Source organism: Netta rufina (assembly GCF_964035555.1).
Source record: "Netta rufina genome assembly, chromosome: 16".
Classification (NCBI taxonomy): Eukaryota; Metazoa; Chordata; class Aves; order Anseriformes; family Anatidae; genus Netta; species Netta rufina.
The window spans coordinates 14,641,151-14,662,408 of NC_140140.1; the positions used below are offsets into that span (position 1 = coordinate 14,641,151).

The following is a 21,258-nucleotide window of genomic DNA, read 5'->3' on the forward strand; positions in this document are numbered from 1 at the left end:
CCATTCCCCAGGGCTCTCTGTGCTTTGCAGCCAGGGGGGTTGGAGCAAAACACCCAGCCCAGGGGTCCCTGAAACCAAACCTCTGCCAGAGCACGAGGCAGAAAAACAAATCCTAATGCTGGGCACGAAACCAGCCACGGGGCTGTGAGCGCTGCCTGCTCGTGTTTGTATATTCAAAGTCCATAGCAGCCTTTGGCAAACTCATTGCCCGGAAAGCACCAAGTCAGCACAATGCAGCAACCAAATAACCCTAGATTTATCACCAAAACGATGGGCTGGTTGGGATGAAACCCCACTGCCGGCAGAGTTTGTGCAGGAACCACTCGGGGCTGGGCAATGGGCTCCCTCTGTCTCCATACCCCCAAAAATGATGAAAAAAAAGATGATGAAATGATTAAAAGATGACCCGGAGCTGCCCCTGTGGACATCGTGCAGCGTTTTTGCACCCCTTCGGTGCTGCTTTGGCTTTCCCATGTTCCCGACCACGTTTCCATCCCACAGATTTGCTGTAACATTCTCTTTTCCCTGCATATTTTATGTATTTAGTAACTTTTAGTGTGTTTTGTTTGATTTTTTTTCTGCATTTTTTGATTTTTTCTGCATTTTTTCTGCATTTTTCTGCATTTTTTGATTTTTTTCTGCATTTTTTATTTTTTTCTGCATTTTTTCATTTTTTATGCATTTTTTGTTGTTTTTTTTCTGCATTTTGTATTTTTTCTGCATTTTTTGATTTTTTTCTTTATTTTTTTCTGCATTTTCTGAATTTTTTTCTGCATTTTTTGAATTTTTTTCTGCGTTTTCTGATTTTTTTCCTGCAGCTTTTGACTACCCAAAGGTCTCACCGCCCGCATTATTTAAAACCTTTATTTTTTTAAAACCTTTTCCCCCCAAACCCCGAACGCGGCCGCTGCCGGGAGCCCCCAGCTCCGGCCCGGCCAGGGGGCGGAGCCAGCTCAAGGGGGAGGGGCTACCGAGGCCAGTGGGCGTGCCCTCCCTCTTTCCCTGCAGCCTCATTGGCGGCGAGGCTCGGGGGCGTGGCCAGAGGGGATATAAGGGCCGGCTTGGGGGCGGAGCCGACAGCGCCGCGGCTGAGGCCGTGCGGAGCGGACGCGCTCGCTGCCCTCCTCGGGCGGCGCCGCCGCCGCCGAGCGGCCCCGCAGGGTCCTAGCGCCGCCCGCCGGGCTCCCCGCAGGGTCCTAGCGCCCGCCCGCCCAGGTTCGCCGCGGCCGGGGGGGGTGCTCGGCGCTGCAGGCGATCCGGGAGGGGGCGGTGGGCAATGAGGGGTGCTAATAGGGGATTTAGGGGTGTTTCGGGGGGGTTCGGGGGTCTGCAGGTGTGTGGGGGGCACCTGGCCTCAAGGGTGGCTCGTTGGAGTGTGGGGGGGGTTGGTGGGGAAATGGGGCAGCCCGTGGGGATTTGGGGAATTTGGGGGGGGTGCTCGGGGGGGGTCTGATTTGGGGTCGGGGCTGAGCACCCCGATTGCAGCAGCTGCGAGTCCCCTCGGGGTGACACACATGGGGTCAGCCCTGCCAGCCCCGTGCCTCAGTTTCCCCCAGGGATCAGCCCTGTGTGTTGGGGGGGCCACCCATGCCCCCCGCAAACCCTGCCTGGGCTTTCAGCTCGGAGGTTTGTAACTCCCAAACGCTGACACCACGAAAGAAACTTTGTGCAGAGAGGCAGAACATCCAGCAGGGGCCGGGGGGGGCCGCACAGGGGCTGTGCACGCAGATGGTTGAAGGATTTTGGCTTCGCACACAGCTGTGGGATCAGGCACACACAGGGGTGTGCAATAGCCCCCATAACCCATATGGGGTCACCATGCTGTCAGATCCCCAGGGCAGTCACCAAATTGCCCGATTTAACCCCCTGCAGCTTTTTGGGTGCTGTCCCAGGCAGGGTGGGGGCTGCAGCGGGTCCCCCCCGCGGTGACAGCCACCCTTTTTCCTGTAGGTTTCAGGTCCGTGCAGCACCCAAGACCAAGCACCATGGCATCGATCCCATCCAGCGGCTCGCTCATGGCCACCCACAACTACCGCAGAAGTAAGAGCCTGGAGGGGGGGTGATGGGGTCTCGGTGGGAGCCCCCCGAGAGCTCCTTGGTAAGAAAGGGGGTGCCCAGCAGCCCGTTCCAGCTGGACACCCCCTTTCCTTGCTGTTAACCTCGTGGGGAAGGGGCTGGATTTAAACGCCCCGTGCACCACTGCTGTGGAAATTGCCCAACCTGGGCAATAGCAGCTCCTGGTGCCTCTCCTGGGGGGGCAACTTTCTGGTTTGAGGGACTGCCTAAACCAGAGGGGATTAAAATAGTTCCCTGGAGCTGAAACTGGTAACAGGTTTATAGCAGTCAGGCTAAAACTGCACGGATTATGTTCAGAAATCTGCATCCTCTTGGCCCTAAGACATCCGTAAAGGCTTCCAAGTGTTGCATACGATGCAAAGCCACTCAGAAATGTCCTTGGGGATGGAAGTGGTTTCCTACACGGGTTTTACATGCTTTTCTGCTACCTGCTGTTGGCCAGCATGTAATCTCTGCAGTAACTCCTTCCTACTGGTTTTTACTGGCTTGGCACTAAAACTGGGTGAGCACCGAAGCAAGACGGAGCCAGCAGCGAGCCCGAGCCGTGGCGCTGGGTCTCATGGTGACAAGGGTCAGTGCTGACGGCTGGCTCTGGGTTTTCTGCAGGGCGCCTGAGCTCCACGTCCAGCAACAGCTCCTGCAGCAGCTCGGACTATGGGGAGGTCATCCCACACCACCCGGGTACGTGCATGGTCATGGCTGGTTGCATGGGCATCCCCTAAAGGTCTCAGCAAGAACATCCCACGCTTGGAAATCTGTTTGGGGGAAGCATGGAGCTGTGCAAATCTCCTGGGAGGCAAAACCCAGCCTCTCCGGGGTGACAGCGTGGCGGTGGTGGGGCTGCCTGGGGTGCACTGACCTGTGCTGTTCCCCCAGGGCTTCCTAAATCTGACCCCGGCCAGTGGTGGGCCAGCTTCTTCTTTGGGAAGACGAATCCTCCAGCCATGACAACCGTGTCAGAGTCCCCGGAGAGGTGAGCACGTTCCTCCAGCGTGGCACTGGGATGAGATGACCGGGGACAGAGCCACCTGGGGCAGCTGGGGACATCCCCAAAGTGCATCCTGACCCGATGGACGACATCCCTTGGGTCTTTGTACCCAGCACAACCACTCCTGGGCTATGGAAATAAACACAGGGTGACAACAGAACACCCTGGCATCGGCCTGGCCTCTTTTTTAATTTTTTTTTTGCTTTGTCCCGCAGCTTGGGAGCGCTGCAGGTGCCATCGGGGCAGCTGGCGTGCGCGCTGGTGCCAGCAGCAGGAGCAGAGCGGAGGCGGCACACCAGCGAGCCCGGCCTCGGGCCCTCATCCTGAGCGTGCCAGCGGGCACAGCCCCTCGAGGAGGCAGGCTGCTCGGAGATGGAAGCACTGCAGGGGGATAAAAATCAAGCAGCAGCCCCCCAGCACTTTCTACACCAGCTTTTTTTTTTTTTTACTATTTCTTAACGCAACTACACCTTTCTGCGCAGACTCAGCGACACGATTCTGTACTTTGTACTCGTTCAATGGTAACTAATAAACTCGAGCAGCCTTTTTAAAAAAAAAAAAAAAAAAAAAAAAAAAAACCTACGGGTTGTTTTTCGCCAGGGATGGGAGTCCTGCCAGGCTGGGGATGGAGATGGGGTGGAGGAAGCAGCGCAGCCTCCAACCACGGCGTTTCCAGCCGGGTAACACGGGGAGGGATTTTTGCAGGGGTTGAGCAGCTCCGAGCCAGCTGTGGCCGTGCCAGCGTGACTCACTGCGTGTGTGCCCTGCATGTGAGCAGGATCTGGCCCCGTGCAGCCTCCCCCCAGCCTTTTTTCTCTCTGTGCTGGTGCCTGCTGTGCGTGGGGTGGGAGCAAGTGGCCAGGGCTGAGGCTGGTCCCAGCACGAGGTCTGTGCGAGGCCACAGTGACTTTGTGCCCCAGCATCCCAGATGGCAAAGGGCAAGGTTTTGTGCCCCATTTGCTGCTATCAGAGCAGTTTTTTCAGGCCAGGGAGAGGCAGCTGCCCTGCTCTGTGTCGGTGCTGCGGGGGCACCAGGGGCACTGCCAGCCCACAGCAAACCACTGCTGTCAGGACAGGGCAGGGGGCTCTGTTAAAGACATGTGGCTGCCCACTACAAGCAGCACAACAACTTTTAAATATCTCAAAGCACAGGAAAATAGAGGGGGTAGGAGGTAAGGGGGGGTTCTTTTTGAGCAAGGCAAGTCAAGGTGCTGCTGGGGTGGCAAGGGTGCAACCCAGTGTCTGCTGCTCACCCCTGGGATGGGGAACACTGGGTTGTATCTCCTATTAATTCCCTGGAGAAACCCAACAGTTTGAAAAAAAAAAAAAAAAAAGTATTTTTTCTTTTAATGACCTGCAGATTAAAGGGTGGACATGCACCGGTCAAATCAATATCTCTGTGTTTGCTTGTTTGTCTCGTGACACCAAAACCCAGACCGAGTGCCCCTGCCCCAAGGGAGGCTGTGGCAAAGCAAAGGCACCAATCCTGCTGTCCCTGGGCTGCAGCTGGACCTCTGCCCGGCTTCACTCAGCTCTAGGTGATGCCAGCAGCTGGTTCCAGGCTCTCCCATCCCTATTTCAGGTGCTGCAGTGTGTCCTGGCTGCCTGGACCCTCCCTGTGTGGCCACCTCATCTCCATTTTAAGTTTCTCCATGTAAGAGACCCCCAAAAAAAAAATCCACAGAGGGGACCAAATCGCTGATTTTGGCCCACGTTTGCTGCGTTTTACTGACAAGTGCTTTAGGGCAGGGCTTCTCGCTTCGCTTGGCAGCGGCCCCAGCACAGCCACGAGCCCCGTCCCTGTGTAACCTCACAGGGAAATTTCGCCTGAGCAGGCTGGAGCCCGGCCAGCACCTCCGAGCCCTCCCCAAATCACCCAGGGGCCCCTCTCGAGGCTGAGCTCTCTCCTGCTGCGAGGCTGCTCGGGTTGGGAGCTGCAGCCACAGCACCAGCCTCACGCTGCATCTGGGGCCTGGTATCAGGGAAATCAAAGTTTTTGCAGTTTCCTTTTGAAAAACCCATTTCAGCTTGGGTTGAATGAGGCAGCATCACCCACTGTTTTATAATAATTATTATAATGTCCTCAACCAATATGCATTAACTTTTGGTCAGCCCTGAAATAGGCAGTTGGACGAGGTGATTTGTGAAGATCCCTTCCAACTGAACTTTTTTCCTTTCTTTTCTCACCACTAATAACAAAGCCAAACCTCTCAGAAGAGCTTGGAGTAGCCCCGCATCCACATGCGGCTTTCTGGTTTTGCACCTAGAGGTGCTGAGAGTGACCCAAGGAGAGGCTGAGTGTTTTTGCCAGGACCAGGCAGGGTCGTGCCAGAGGGCACAGGTACCAGCACCAGCAATATCATGAATTGGGAATAGCAGCTCAGGACCCCCACACTCCCTCTGATGCTTTTTGCATCAACCCAGGACAGCAGGAGAGTCCCTGGGTGCCTCAAGAGAGAAAAACAAAGGGGTTTCTCTGCTACACGCCACGAGCACCCCACCAGGGACGGGCGTCCCCTATTCTGCTCTGCCTCCTGCAGCGTTTTGGCTGTTGATTAACCCACATATTTGGGCAAAAATAGCTCGTGCTTTCTGCTCGCCCTTGGTCCTTGCAGCTGCCCTCGTGCCGCCCCTCTGTTTTCAGAGCTCTTGCAGCAGCCCAGCATGAGAAATACTCGCTTTCATTTCCTGCTTTTGCTGCTTTGGGATTTTTTATTTTTTAATTTTTTTTTTCCTCTCCAGAAGCTTTGCTTCCCCCTCACCCTCCACAAAGGCCGACGTGGGACGTTAAAAATAGGAACAAATGACACAGCTGAAATGCATTGCCTTAGCCTGGCACTGCTTTCAAATGCCACTCGGCCAACTTGAATCCATCACCAGGGCACACACCAGGCTGAAACCAGAGCAGGAGGGTGCCTGTGACAGCACCGCTTGCAATACCCACCCCAGGGAGCTCCAGAAAGGTCTGGGCAGCTCCGGCCAGATTTTGGGAACAGCCTGGTGCCCCACCACATCTCCAGTCCTGGAGGGAGCTGCGGCACCCTGCCCAAGCTGAGAGCCTGGGAGAAGCACGGAGGGCGCATGCAGGAGATCCCGCAGCCCCACACACACCCACTTACTTAATTTCATTTCATTTATTTCATTTTTAGCACCACCTCGTGGCAGCGAGACCTGCACGTTTGCTTCTCCTGCTGCCGTGCACCTCCCAGCCCCTTCCCGGCACGCAGCGAACCCCTACCTGCCAGACACGGCTTCGCTCTTCGGTTTCTCATCAGACCGGGACAGCACGGAGGTGTTGGATAAGGCTGCAAAACGCTTTGCAAGAGGGAAGTTGCTTCTTGAAACCATTCCACCATGGCAAATCCAAGCAGATTGATCCAGGTGGGATCGCTCAAGCCCAGAGCTGCAGCTTTCCCAGGACACAGATTCACCTCAGGAGCACCGCAGCTCCCAGGGGCTTCAAAGGAAACGTGGCCAGACCCCCGCACAGCACACCTAGACCACATTCCCACCTCCCCTTCCTAGGCCCCTCATCCACAGGGCTTCCCACCAGCTCTTTTCCTGCTATTTCACACAGCACAGCTGCTTCTCAGACAAGAAGAGCGCTGCCTGCACTTTATTAACTTTATACACTCCAACCCCACCAGCAGCTCAGTCCCAGTGACCACCACCCCTCCTGCAATCAGGCAAAACGGGCTCAGGAGGGGGAAATCTCAACCCACACAGCTCCAGCTGTGCAGGGCTGCCTTTCACCCACCACCTGCCCCCCGGTCCTGGGGGATGCTGCGTGCAGCAGGCACCTTGGCAGCCTTTCAAGGAGTCCTTTCGCTGCTGCCAGGGACAGCCCAGCCCCAGGGAGCGTGCACAGGGTGGGAAAAAGGAAAAACCCTGCCCCCAGTTCCAGTGGGGAGGAGGGTTCGGATGCTCCTGGGGTGCTGCACCCCGGCAGTGAGCAGGGGCTCAGTGATGGAGGTGATGAGAGCTTTGCACCGATGGTGTGATGAAAAAATAAGTGTCCCCATGGCCAGCTTTCCTCAGGGGGTGTCCGTGCACCCCCAGAGCACAGCAACAACTGTGACTCCAAATCCCAGTCTAGATCCATCTCTTTTCCAGCATCTCCACTCATAGTCGGGCACTGATTTTTGGACAAAAGGCCAGAAGAGTCCCCTCACCGTCCCAAAAAATGTCCCCATCCAGCTCTGCTCGCCCCAGGCAGCCAGAGCGTGGTGGGCACCGTGCCCTGGTGTTGCTGAGGAGCCCTAGGAAATCGTGCCAAAGGGTTTAAAGCCTCTGTGCTGCAGCAAAACAGGGTGGGTGGGTGGGTGGGTGGGTGAGTGGATGGATGGATGGATGGATGGATGGATGGATGGATGGATGGATGGGTGGATGGGTGGATGGGTGGATGGGTGGATGGGTGGATGGGTGGATGGGTGGATGGGTGGATGGGTGGATGGGTGGATGGGTGGAAGGATGGATGGATGGATGGATGAATGGAAGGATGGGTGGATGGAAGGATGGATGTGCACGCATTTATTGATAAATACACCGGACACACGCTACAAGAAAATCAAGCAGAGCCACGACTGGACACAAACTGCAAACCTTCATGTGGGCCTGGGGAGCGGCAGGGACCTCCCTCCCTACTGGCTGAACGGAGATGTGAACCTGGGGTGATGCCTTCACTGCCACGGGGCTTCTCAAGACACGGCCAAGCTCCGGCAACGAATCCTCCCCACCTCGTTGCCTCGTCCCTTGGCCACCTCCCTGCCTCCTCACCGAGAGGGGCCACGGGCAGTGGGGTTTTTTTGGGGGATGTGCCTTCCTCGGAGCCCTGTTGGAGGGCGAGAGAGGAGGAAGGAGCCACTCGGCAAGAGCTGGCGTGGAGGGGGCTTTGCAGGAAGGGTGGTGGGAAGGGGCTTCAGGACAGGGAGTTGAGCAGGCGCCTGTAGATGAAGCCCAGCTTCTCCCGCAGCGCCAGGAAGGTGGGCCGCTCCTCCGTGTTGCCGCTCCAGCACTCCAGCATGATGCTGTAGATCTCAGGGGGGCAGGAGCTGGGCCGGGGGAGGCGGTAGCCCCTGGTGATTTGCCGGACGGTTTCTTGGTTCGTCATTCCTGCAAGGAAGGAGAAGATTCCCCTCACTCATTCATCGCCAGAGGACTTCCCGATGGTGTGTCCCGGCCCACAACGGGCCAAGATGTCAAGGAGCACTGCCACGAAATGGCAGCAGCCACAGGTTTAGCATGGGATGGATCATCCAGCCCACAGCACCTTCCACAGCACCCTTGGGTTGTGCACCGAAAATCCCTCTAAGCAATCCCCAAAGTGACCAATCTCATGTCCCAGGAGGTGTTTCCACCTCCGAAAAGCTTCTCAGAGTGCAGATGGAGCGGTGCTGGAGGGGCCCACCAGCCCTACCTTCGTATGGGATCTGCCCATAGGTGAAGACTTCGTAGAGGAGGATCCCGTAGGACCAGACGTCGGATTTGAGGGAGTAGGTGCGGTAGTTGGCTGCCTCCGGGGCCGTCCACTTCACCGGGATTTTGGTGCTGCTGCTGGTGGAGTAGATGTCATCCTGGAAAGGAAAGGGAGAAGGGTTTTGAGGGGCTGAACGAGGAATGCAGCCGCTGCTTTTGGGGTCTTGCTGGGGCCGTGGGTTTGGGAAGGGGCAGCGGGGGCTGGCTGCAGCTTGGGGCAGTTCGGTGGCACTGCAGATCCCACTGACTGACCTTGAGGAGCCGGGCCAGCCCAAAATCGGCGATTTTGCAAGTGAGTTCCTCTCCCACCAGGATGTTTCTGGCCGCCAAGTCCCGGTGGACAATGTGCTTCTCCTCCAGGTACCTCATCCCATCCGCCACCTGGCAGGCGATGTTGAGCAGGTGGGAGGTGCCCAGGGACTTCCCTTCAGGACCTGTTAACCCAAAGGACCCAGGCATTTGGGGCAATCTAGCATCTTCTGTTTTAGGTGTTCTGGTTTGGGACAAGACCCTGCGCTGGCAGTATGGGACCCGTTGTTCTAGGGGGACGTGAAGAACCTCGAATCTGAGGTCCCATCTAACCAGAGGTAACCATCCAACCCAACCACTCCCAGTGAGGTTGGCATTGCCCAAACCCAACCGAGGGGTTCCTGCGTGCTGGTGGGACACCAAAGGGATGACATCAGACCACGTCCTTCAGTCTTGGGGTCACCCAGGCCCTCCTCCACCAAGCACCTATGGATTGCTCTGCATTACGGCTGACAACAGGACAAAACCAGGGCTTGTTCTCTCTTAGGGTCCTCTCTTGGGTTTGTAGGGCCACCTGGAGCCCTTCTGGCCCAGAGGCCTTCTCCCCACAGCAGCACTCACTGTTGAGGTAGCTGTGGAGGTTGCCTTTCCTCATCAGCTCGGTTATGATGTAGACGGGCTCATCCAGCGAGCAGACGGCGTGCAGCTGGATCAGCTTCTCGTGCCTCAAGCGCTTCAGGTTCTGGATCTCCTTGGTGAAGTCCTCTGCCTTCATGTCAGCTGGGGGGGAAAGCCGGCACGGCCGTCATGAACCCCTTTGTCACCCAGACATTGGGTGCTCAGCACCTCTAATTTGGGATGAGGACCTTTCCCCCCGCAGCCCACCCCTATTTTCAGGGCTGATGCCCACCCAACACCTCCAATCCAAACACCCGTGAGATGTTTCCCACGGGGCTTTGCATCCCATTTTCAGCGTCATTCTTCCATGGGGACTTATCACGAACTTCACTTAGCTTAATTTGGCTTATCAATATTCTCGAGCTCGTTGGACTGAGCCATTTTGGAGAGGCGCAGCCCACGCTTGGCTGGATCCACAGACCTGTGGCTACTTGCCAGCTTGGAAACACAACAGGGTGAATGCTGTGTCAGCAACCAAGACCCCATAGACCCCCGCCGACATGCTCCCCCCCACGCACCTTTGATGATCTTGATGGCCACCGGCACGGAGTTCCTCCACAGCCCTTCCCACACCTCTCCGAAGTAGCCCTCGCCCAGCTTCCTCCGCAGGGTGAACTCCCAACGTGGGCGCTCCCAGCCGTCCCTCTCGGGGGGGGTCTGCGGAAGGGGCACGGCACGCTCGGACCCGCTGGGACCTGTGGCACAGCCAGCACCGGCTCTCGGTGCCGGGGGCAGTGCCCCGGGCATGGTGCAATAGCGGCCAAGGGCTCCCCGGGGGCACAAAGCACGGGGCAGCTGCTGGAGGGGGCACGGCGTGCACGGGGACTGTGTAAATATCAGGAATTTGAGGTGTTTGAATCCTCCTCATCACCCCCTAAAGGGGCTTTTCTCTCTGTCCACCACTAAATAAAAGTGACTAAATGAATATTGTTGTGTGCAATGTCTGATCAAGACTTCAGGTCATTAAACATTTCTTTTATCAGACACCTTTCTATCTCACTCTTGAATTATTCCCATGTTTAATTGTTATTTCTAAGCCATACTCAGTGAATGTATTTCAAATCAGGACGTGAACTGGTAATTTGGGATTGGTATTGCAGTTGGATTTATAAATGTATTTATAGTTTTATTATATTCTCAAAAAATTTGGAAGCGCAGCTATTTCCTGACTCAGTATCGAAGGAGCTTGCAGCAACGTGGTTTCCAGTCTTTGTCATGGAGCAAACATTTCAGAAAAACTTGTGCATTTTGGCTGGACAAAAAGCCAAAAAGCAGCTATACATACACAGAAACAACACCTCCACCCTTAACACAGCCAATAAACGTCAAGCTGACAGCTATGTTAATGGTGTACTTAAAGTTTTAGTTTAATAGAGCTCGAATCCCAAATGGATAGGATTTCTATTTTTCATTTTTCCTTTCCTTTTTCCTTTTTCTTTTTAATTTTTCCTTTTCCTCTTCCTTTTTCCTTTTCCTTTTTCCTTTCCCTTTCCCTTTTCCCTTTCCCTTTCCTTTTTCCTTTCCTCTCTTCCCATCCTGGAACTTTTCTAGGCAAAAAGTAACTAAATAAGTCACACCTGCCAGGCACCTGCCAGCAAAAAAAATCCAGCAGATGTACCCAGCTTGGCCAAAATGAGAAAAAAAATCCGGAGAAGGGGGCGGATGGCAGCGGCAGGAGACGGTACGCACCGTGGGGCTGCAGGGCTGCAGCAAGGGGCTCTGGATGACCTTCCAGTTCTCGGTGTAGAAGGCGAGGAGCTCCTCCATGTCGGGGAAGGGGTGCCCCTTCTGGATGTACAGGCTGCCCCCGGGGCTCTTGCAGATTCGGAAATGGCTGACTTTGGTGTGGTTGCGCACTGCGGGGAGCCCAGGAGGGGGAAATCTCAGCTCCTGTACATCCCACTGAACCCCTTCACTCCCACTCCCAGCCTCTTGAATTCCCCCTAAAGCCACCCAGCTCTCCCTGGGGGTTTGCACCTCGTCCTTCCCCCAGCTCCCGGCTCAGCAGGCTCCTGGCAGTGGGTGGCTTTGGACCGGGGAGGCGATGCTTTGGCAGAGGAGCTCATTCCCCATGCAAACGAGCTGCTCGGAGAGCACCTGAGTTCACCGAGGTCGATGAATCAGAAGCGGCTGTGCCTGCGGAAGGCACGCCGCGGCGTGGGGACTGTGGGGACGTGGGGCTTGCCAGGAATTTCGGGGAGATGTTTGGTTTGGAGAGGAGCAGAGGGGAACGACGCTGCCTGGGCTGAACCTGCCCAGGCCCTGGCAACCCGGAGTGGCAGCGTGCTTTTAGACAATCCCCGGATGACAAAAGCCACTGGAATGAAATTCTGGGAGTTAGGGCTGCAAAACTGTCATTAAACCACTGTAAATTGTTCGTGGCTTTCGTACCCTGGGCAGGAGCAAGGCACTTTCCTTCGCCACGGTCATCCAGCAACCCACGCCTGCACCCATGAGCTCTCCCCCTGCCTTTAGGAAGCAGCCAGCTCCTTTCAACAAGAAACCCTAAATGCATTTCCACATTTTTCTGCCCCCGTGCTGGCTGAGCCGGGAGCTGCTCCTGGGAACGGCCTGGCTCCTTTCCCTGTGCTCATTTTCTCCGGGTAATTGCCCCAAAATTACCTGAGAGAGAGTACTCGCCCTTGTTGCTCTCGCTGTCCCGGACAAGGAAGGAGCCGTGCTGGTTGGGAGGCGAGAGGAGGAGCTGCTCGGCCTCGCTGCGGCTGATCTTGCTGAAATACCAGCTGGGGGGAGAGCAGAGGCCGGTCAGAGCTGGGTTGGGACCCCCTCCAAGGGTTGGGACCCCCTCCAAGGGTTGGGACCCCCCCCAAGGGTTAGGGACCCCCCCAGGGCCAGGGATCTGGTCCCTGACCCCCAGAACCAGGGACTGGGGTGGGATGCAGCAGGGTTATGCACGCACAGGGTTCACACAGCCAAGGCTGCAGCAGTCCCCAGGGCTCCAGCACCCTCACCCAGCCCCAGCTGAGCTGAGGGGATGGGAGCAGCCCCCCCCCTGCTTGCTCATCCTCCTGGCAGCCACCTCCCGAGTGGCACAGAGCCTGTAAACGCCTCTGCCCTCGTGCACCGTGGCCAGCCTGCGCCTGGGGCTGCTTCATTTCCTTGCTTTCATGGGTGCTTGTTGCATTTTGGCACAATTTCCTCAAATTCCTAACTTCAAACCATTTCCTCGTTGTTGGTTTTGTTTTCTTTAATGCTCGGCAGAAGGCATCTTTCACCCCCTCTCCAAGTAAAATGAATTTCCAGCTTATCCTCTGCGTGCACCAAGGCAGGGCTGTGGGCTGCGTTAGCTTCCCTCCAAGCTCAGAAAACAGCAAAAATTAGGCATTTCTGCCTCTTTTTTGGGGGGCTACACCCACCTGCCCTGCCAGAGGAGCAGGATCTCCCCTCAGTGCTTGACATGCAGCTCACAAGGAGCTCTCAGAGCCCTCCAACCCATGTCTCAACCCACGCAGACCTCTTCAGGCTGCAGCGGCACGGAGCCAAGAAGGGGAGGACCCAGCCGACCTCCCCCCTCGTTTCATGCCCCAAAATCCCCCGGCAAGAAAAGGCAGGTTGGCAGCTGGGGCCCAACGCCCTGGTGACGCACGCGAGCCCGGGGAAGAGGCAGCTTCGTTCAGCCTCACGCGGCCGGGACGTGCAAAGCCCGAGGTTTCGTCATTAGCCGGGATCCCCGGCGTCTGGGAAGCCGTGCAGGAAATTATACCTGATGGGTTTACTGCAGCTGAACAAATTACCACCCAGCTGCGACCGGCGGCTCCGGGCAGTCTGTGTGCCCAGGGCTCGCTCCGGCTGCAAAGCCGCACGCGGCGGCTGCTCAGCGGCCCCGCGGCATCGCCCTCGCCCCCGTCCCCGGGATGGGGTCCCGCAGACACCCCCAAACCCGTGGGCACAGACCCGTGGTCAGCCTCAGCCTGCCGAATCACTCTGTGCAACGGGAACGCAGCACGGAGCTGAACTCCCCCCCAGTTCTCAACAGCGTGGTCCCAAATCTCACCGATTTGCCCCAAAGCGCAGGCAAAGTGGGGAGGGAGGGTCTCTCCCATCCTGCTGGCTGCGAGTTTTGCAGCCTTATTTTCCTTTACCCCCAAGCTTTGGGGGCAGCGGGAGCCTGCAAGGTGATGATCTCCGCCTGCATCCCCACCGCTCAGCGCCACTCAGGACCTCGTGCAAGGGAGCAGCCGCCTCTCGGGGCGCTTTGCCTGGCGTGTCGGGACCGGGCTGCCTCGTGCGAGGACAAGCCCAGGTTTTCTCCAGCTGGGAGAGGGCTGGGAGGCTAACCCAGCTCCGTGCGGGTGGGAGAGGCAGCTTCAGGGAGGGATCCCCCGATTTTGGGTGCACAAGAACACCCCAGGCACGGCTTGGTCCTAAAAAGCTCCATGCTTCCCCGGTGGGTCTCAACCTGAACCACTTCTCCCCGTGTTTTTGGGCTTTTTGGAGCCAGCAGGGCTCAGACAACTCCTGGCAGCCTCCCCAGCTCCATCCCTCCCTGCTGCCTCCCCAGGAATGCAGGGAGAGAGGCAGAGGAGCTTGAGCAAGCGGTGACCCGCTCTTTGGGCACCGCAGGTACCCCCGTGCACATTTCCTCAGGAAAGGGGAACCAGCATCTCTGTCCCCACACACTGAACGCCCCCACCCCACTAATATCCCTCTCAGGAGCAGGAAAACCTCCCCGATGGGTCCCACAGCAGCCCCGTAAAAGCCAGGGATGAGGATTTTTGTGCTCCTGCTGCCTTTCCCCATGGAACCACCCAGCCACCCGGCACGGACACGCGTCGGGGTCCAAGCCCCGGGTACTTACGGCCGGTGAGCGGAGGAACCCTGGCTGAGGTTGGCCACGTAGGCGGCGGGGACGTAACCCATGGCCGGTTCCCCAAGCAGCCTCCGGGCTAAGACATAGTCCCCTTCTTCTCTGAGGACACGCAGTTTGTCCCCTGCGCTTATGCTCAGTTCGTCCGCACTGCGGGCTGTGAAAGCGTATAAAGCGATAAAGAGAGAGGACTTGGGGATGAAGGAAACCGAGCTGGGCTCCGAGTGCAGCGAAACAGAATCGGAACCAAAGTACCCCAGCGAGCAGCTATCCGGGCCGGAGCGGGGCCACAGCTTGTTCCAGAAGGATGTCAAGAAGGTCAAACGCTTGCGGACAAACTGCTCCATCCCCGGGGAACGGGACGGGATGGGACACGCGGTGCCTGGCCGCCGCTGCGGCTCTCCTTTTTCCTATATCCTTCGGGAAGCCGGAGGAAGGGGCGTGCTGGGGTTCATGCCGCCGGCCCCGGGGTCCCCGCGCGTGCCGGCAGCTCGTCGCCTTCGTCCTGAGCCGCGTGTGCGTCTGGGCGCCCGGCGCCGCCAAGTTCCTATTTCTGAAAGTGAAACTGGTCGGGCTGGTGGGGTGGCTGCTGGGGTGGGTGCGCGGGCGGGACGCGGCTGCAGGCGGCAGCCCCGGCGCGCACCTGCGGGCACATCTGGCAGACCGGCACAGCTGGAGCTGCAGTACGACCAGCAAGGAGAAAGGCTTCTCTCTCTCTTTCTTTTTCTTTTTCTTTTTTCTTTTTTTTTTTTTTTTCTAATTAATTATTATTTTAACGCCTGCTCTCACGCTCGTTGCCGGAGCGCAGCCCTCTGCTCTGTAAGCAGCTCTTGTGATGAAGTGGCAGGCTCCGGTTAATAGTTTGGGGCTGTGGGAGGGTGTTTTTTTAATTTTTTTTTTTTTTTTCTAGAGGAAAATAATTGCATCTGCAAATGCGCAAGGGTTAAAAAAAAAGAATTAGGGAAATAACCTAGAAGAGACCTGAAGTGGTTTGGGCGTTTGGAGGGGGAATCCTATGGGGTTTATCTCAACAGAACCCTTCTCCATTGGGTCTGCAGTGGCCTCCGAGCATCACCCCACTGAAGCATTCCCCTCTTCCCATTGATTTCCCTTTCTCATTACAAGGGATTTCCAAGGAATCTGCTTCCCAGACCCCTCAGGATCTTGCCCAGCCTGTGGCAGGGATGGGTCCCCCTCAGCACCCTCTGGACATCACCGGTCACAGCACCAGCATCATCCCCAGGCCCCCGCATGCGCCCCACAGCCAAACCCTCACCCCGTGCCCCATGTGGCCGATTTGCACCCCCGTGGTGCCAGCAGCCCCGCTCACAACCACACAGCAAAGCCCCTGCCAACCCCCAGCAGCTGCAGAAGGATGGAGATTTACACCTCACGTAAGGGTTGCATGCTTTAAACTGTCTGTAATGCACCCCTCCGCTGAGAAATCCCAACTGCGGCCCCCCCAGGTCGCCCCCGCATGGGTTTTGTCACTTCCCTGCTTCATCTAATTAGGGGGAGGTTTGTGCTCGGTGCGAGCTACTCCCCCAGGGACTCAGCTCCTGGCCCTGAGCCTGTTATTTTGATCCTCCCCTGCTGTAATTGCTGCAGATAGCTCGTTTTGGGCGTGCAGCTGGGTTTTCAAAGCTACTTGGAAAAAAAAAAAAAGGAAGATTTATTGTAGTGGGTCTGAGCTGAGGACTTCAGTCGGGCCCTGAAGCAGCCTCTGCCCAGATGGGGCTGTGCCATCCAGCTTAGAAATCCCCACCAGAATGACTTTGGGGATTTTTCAGCCTCTTTCTTGGTGGCGCAGACAGACATTTAATTTGTGTGTTTTTCCCACTTGAGAAAAACAGAGGATGGAGCACAAAAAGGGTCTGCAACCCCAGTGGGGGAAAAAGCAGTGGCCGTCCTCCTTCTGCTGTCCTTCAGCAGCTCTTCTGACAAGCCTGCTCCTCACGTCATGCTCCACGGGGAAGGAAATGGGCTGCCTGCTTATGCATTTAGAGAGATTATCTGATCAGATCGAGCACCAAACGTTTATGCCTCGCTGTTTTGAATGGGGACTTGGTAAACTTGTGGTTTGCAGAAGGAGACTGGAGCCTGATTTACCTTTATTGACCTCTGCCGGATTAGACTCTCTAGTGGTACGACCGATAGACGAGTGCAGCTGATTTATAACACACAAGGCTTTGGACCTTGATTTGCACCTAAATGAAAGAGTACTTCAAAATGACAAACATCCCTGAGGACTAAATACTGCCTCCGAGCCGGGCTCACCAGACATGCATAGCACACACTCATCACTGCAAACCTCTGTCTACACAGCACACGCACGCACGGCTCCGAGTCCCACGCCAGGAAGCAGCTGATAAATCACCACCTTTTTCAGTATCTTTTTTTTTATTTATTTTTCTATTAAGTTCCAGGAGCATCCCTGCTGCTTTGAATCCCTTTGGTACTATCACACACCTAAAAACAGAAAGGAAAAGAAAAAGCACATCCGTAAGAAAGTTTGGATCCTTGCGCTGGGGAAGAAAGGTGGGAGGACAAAGGGAAAGTGAAAAAGGTAAGGACGGCACAGATCCCTAATGGGTCAAGTATTTTCTCTCGGTCCCTGTGGTTGGTTTTCACAGATGCATTAAAACCAACCTGCCCGCGGATTTGTGGCTGTGGTGAACACCCAGGGACCTCAGTTCTAGCACCACTAAAAAGCACCTCCGAAGAGCAAGGAAACCAGAAGACCTGTTCTGTGGAGCTGGTTACAGAGTCCTGGTTTGGTTGCAGAGCACCGAGGAGCAATAAACACAAACAGCACTTTGCATTCATCCATGTGTCAAACGCTGCACATCATGTTCTTCCGCACTAATTGACGGAAACCAGCAGCTCCCCTCCACTAACGAGGGCGCCCATTACATCTAATTATCCGAGGTTCTGTTCCAGGTCCTGTTACGTTTACACTCAAAACACATCTTCCAGCGAAGAGCCTTTTGGGAGGAAAAAAAAAATAAAAATAAAAGGGGGAGGGAAACATCAATCTAATTAAAACCCTCAGAAGGGCAGAAACTTGGAGGATGCAGTTCATGTTGAGGAAAATATTTTTGAGCACTGGGAACGTAACGGGAGGTCACTCGCAGGGTAATATAACTCAGGATGTGCCACTTGTTACCAAACAGATGGCACAGGACAGTGGCTGGTCTCTGCAGCCCGGGCTGCCGTGGTGGTCTGCTGCTTCTGCCATCCTGGCCCGAAGGGCTCAGCCAGCCAGGAGCCTTCCCCAGGCTCTGGATTTGCCTCATCGCTGGTGGCGCAGACCCAAGCCCAGCCAAAAGGGTGCTTTCCAGCCCTCGGGTTCCTTTTTGCTCCTTCTGCTGGCATGAGAAGATTTGTTTGGGGTTTCATGTTTATTCAATCTTTCTCTTTTTGTTGTTGTTGTTTTGTTGTTTGTTTGTTTTTTTAAAAACCCCACCCAGATTTCTCCAGATGCTTCCTGGCACAAGGGCTTGGAAACAGAGCGTTTAAGAGAGGTCGTACTTCATCGTGAACCTCGGTTGGGTGCCCAGGGGACGTTGCAGACGATGGGGTGCGTGGGAAGAGGAGGGCACGACAGTGACACTAAAGCAGCTTCGGTTATCCTCCGCTTCCTGGGGACGCGTGGCAGAAGGTGGCATCTCGGCAGACTGCTGCTCTGCCACCATCACACGGGGGAAGTGCCAGAGCCCGTCCCCAGAGGCTGACAAGCAGAGGAGGTCCGGGAGATGGAGGGCTCGGAGCAGGGAGTGCAGGGGCTCGATGCAGGCAGAAGTACGGTCGTGCTGGGACGGAGGTGGTGCAGGAGACAGGAGGGGAGGCAGAGCATCGCGGGGGCTTGTGGGGTGCTCGTTCGGAGCCCTCTGGGAGTGGGGTGGGCTGGCTGGTGGAGAGCAGGAGTGCAGGTCACTGGGCACCTGAAATTGAAAAGAAAAACAGAAAAACTCCATGAGAGGAAGCTGGAGGCTGAGATCACCATTGGTACAGTGCCTGGCATGCCTGGGCTGTGCATGATTGCAGTACAAAACCAGCAATAATCCTTGAAAACCACACAAGCACTTTCCAGGGACCCTGCAGACCCTACAGTGCTCCTCAGGGATCTACAAACAATGTCAAGGAAAAGCCAATTTACACGGGTCACGCTGCAACCCATGGCTGTCAAATTTCTAACGGGGATCAACGTTCGGCCAGTAAATCTGTAAGAATCCACATACCAAACCAGGCTGGAAATGGCATGGCCAGCCTACAGGCTTCCCCTTCTGTTTTCCACTGAGATTATCAGCACAGAACAGCCTTTGCTTGCCCTCTCCTGTAATGTGACTTCCAGAGGATGCTCCTCCTCGCACAGACTGCCTGGCAAAGCAGTGCTTCTGCATAACTCCTCCGCTCTCGTCCCTGGAGTGATCATTTGCAACATGTAAAAAACTATTAAATGCCTCCTCCAGACTGGCAGGTGCCAGCAAATTGTTTACCCTCTCTTCCACAGCTGCAGGGATCTCTATGGGAAGAGGTAAAGGCTCTCAGCCTGTGCTCACTGTGACCCTGGGCACAGGGAACCAGAGGTCTTGCAGACCACAGCTGAGCAGCGGCAGCAGTCCCCGCGCTGAGCGGTGCTTCCAGCACTCCTGCCCCCGTGGCTGGGGCTGAGAGTGACTCAGGGGGAAATCTCTGTCAATATGTACGCAAATAGTGGGTTGCTCCATCTGCCCAGGTGTCCTCGTTCCCCTGAGGAGGAACCAGTCCACCTACTCCAGCGCTAGGCTTTCTGATAGCTCTCCCCGCAAAGGGAGGCTCTGGTGGATTTGGGGTTGTGGTGTTGCTAGAAGAAATCGACCCGGAGTCCCAGAGAACAGACCTCAGACACCTCACCCAGTCCACCTCGTCCATCCTATACTTATGTCTTTCCCCATCTTTGCCAAACCAGTTCTTAAAAGACCTCCAGGAATGGATATGCCACAAGGTCCCCAGACAACCCATTGCAGTGAGTCACTAATCATTGCTGTTAGAAATGGTGTCTAACCTGCTGCATTTAAGCACATTACCTCTTGTCCCATTCACCACTGGATTGCTCCATCCCTTTCTGCAGTCTCTTCTGTAGGTGAAGACTGCTCGGGTGTCCCACCACATCCCCCTGGAGGACCCCAGCCCAGAACAAACACCCTTACCTTGTACAAAGAGGCAGCACCGTCATCTTTTTCTCCATTTGTCTCCAGTCTTCTTCCCCTGTCCGTATGCACTGGAGTTCCTGTGGTGCCACTTCAGCTGGCTCTCTAGGACATTCACCTGGTGGGGATGAAAAACCAGCAGCTCTAAGAGGAGTCTGCACTATTACACAGACCATCTGTAACTTGTTCCAATTAAAGAAAAAAGTGGCAGCTCAAGTCAATCTCACCAAGCTTTAAACCTGCATTTTACCCTGCAGTTGTAGGGTTCTGAGCTCACAGAGCTCGACTCCCTCTCCTCTCCGAGCTCTACCTTCTCTGAACCTGTTAGCTCCCTTGGGTCAGATGGTTGCTCATGGCTCTGGAGGGCACAGAGGCTGTAGATAGCTAAATCCTGCTCCAGATGCCACAAAAGACAAATACTGAAGCACAGTTTTACCTGTTTCCGTAGGGAAGCAACTGTCTTCTCCAGTTCACCCACGAGGGACTCGAGATTCTTTCTGGAAGAAGGGCTCAGAGAAGGCACCTCATTTCTGGGGAGAGGGATAAAAATGAAAGGGATCACGGAAACGCTGGCTTCCCGGATTGCAGAATCGTTCTGCCTTCTCCAACACCAGCCTCCAAATCACAAATGGGGCGCAGAAGAGCCCAGCTACCCGCTTTGCCTGCCAAGGGAGGTCAGTTAAACAGCCACTTATGGTGTCCCTGATGTGCCCAGGTATTTAAACAGCAGTCATGCTCTGTGCTAAAGTGGTGGAGGATTTTTGATCAAGCTCAGCAGTGACTTACTGAAACTCTCCAGGCCTCAGTGCAGAATGCCAATGTTAAAGGCATGAATGGAACGAGTTATTAAAAACTTCTCTTACGCTTCAGAACAGAAACAAAAGAAGTGGCAATACTGCACCTGGGGAAGGCAGGCTTGAGCTTGGCAGGGTTTTCTTCTGGGTAGCTGAATCCAGGAGACCTCTTGCTTCGGAAGCGCTGGGAAAGCGCCCTGAATTGCCCACGTGTCTGGCAGTCTTGGGAAGGAAGGGAAAGGCCGCATGAGCACCCGTCTTTAACGAACCATTCATCCTGAAGTGATGTGTGAACAAGTCAGTGCTGCTCGCCTTCCCCACCCACCCTTGGTGCCTCTCTTACAGCAGAGCGGAGGAGACAGCAAAGGTGCATAACAGGGCGTGCACCGTGCGGGGATTCCCGTGTCTCGGGAGGACATCTGTGCCAGGACATAGTCCAGAGAGACCACGGCAGGATGTGCGCTTTAACGGAGGAGCTTTACACATCCCAAATGTGTTTGTTTGGTTATACGTGGTGGAGATCACCATGCCTACACCCTATTTCAGTCTCACCCCTAAGCATGAGCCACCGGCTGCTGCCAGAGACAGAAGCACTGAACTCAGAGGACCCTTGACCACATCCATCACAGATATTCCCCTTGCCTAACACTTGGTTCTCACGGTGCACCATGAAACCAGCTCCTGGCATTTTATACAAAGAGATGGTGCTGGGTGATGCCCCCCAGGGCCATCAGCCTCCTTCCCACCTTCGCAGCAGTCCTGCCAGAAGCGCAGGTCCACCGCGGGGATCTCCTCGCAGCCGACCATGCCCTGGGGGTACGATGCCACCCGGAAAACGTCCCTCTGCAGCTGCTGAATGTGATCACTGTTGTCACAGATGACACGAGCAAGGGACGCCTGCCTGATCTGAGTCAGCTGCGCCGGCGTGAAGACTCCAGGATTCTCATACCAAAACCTGCAGTGGGCGGTAATAGCAGA

The 21,258-nt window shown here is 55.6% G+C and overlaps 3 protein-coding genes across 3 annotated transcripts in view; 1 reads left to right on the forward strand and 2 right to left on the reverse strand.

Annotated features, from left to right (window-relative positions):
* Positions 1–1,083: 1,083 nt before the first annotated feature.
* Positions 1,084–3,615, forward strand: PPDPF (pancreatic progenitor cell differentiation and proliferation factor). Its single transcript, XM_084296596.1, has 5 exons — positions 1,084–1,215; positions 1,951–2,040; positions 2,683–2,757; positions 2,953–3,049; positions 3,280–3,615. Exons 2-5 carry the CDS (start codon positions 1,986–1,988, stop codon positions 3,389–3,391), a joined length of 339 nt encoding a protein of 112 aa, XP_084152722.1. The 5' UTR covers positions 1,084–1,215; positions 1,951–1,985; the 3' UTR covers positions 3,392–3,615.
* Positions 3,616–7,982: 4,367 nt separating this feature from the next.
* Positions 7,983–14,641, reverse strand: LOC311215451 (tyrosine-protein kinase Srms-like; the record flags this gene model as incomplete). The annotated part of the gene is made up of 8 exons (XM_084296597.1): positions 7,983–8,176; positions 8,481–8,637; positions 8,792–8,973; positions 9,410–9,568; positions 9,985–10,123; positions 11,156–11,322; positions 12,089–12,210; positions 14,286–14,641. The coding sequence occupies 8 exons, from the start codon at positions 14,639–14,641 to the stop codon at positions 7,983–7,985; spliced, it is 1,476 nt and encodes a 491-aa protein (XP_084152723.1).
* Positions 14,642–18,127: 3,486 nt separating this feature from the next.
* Positions 18,128–21,258, reverse strand: part of LOC311215313 (peroxidasin homolog) — a gene marked incomplete at its 5' end in the record, with an annotated part of 42,139 nt that continues 39,008 nt past the window's right edge. The window contains 5 exons of the mRNA XM_084296411.1: positions 18,128–18,238; positions 19,487–19,604; positions 19,923–20,016; positions 20,388–20,502; positions 21,027–21,235. Coding sequence (XP_084152537.1) covers positions 19,509–19,604; positions 19,923–20,016; positions 20,388–20,502; positions 21,027–21,235 — 514 coding nt within the window. The 3' untranslated portion in view covers positions 18,128–18,238; positions 19,487–19,508. The remainder of the gene's footprint in view (positions 18,239–19,486; positions 19,605–19,922; positions 20,017–20,387; positions 20,503–21,026; positions 21,236–21,258) is intronic.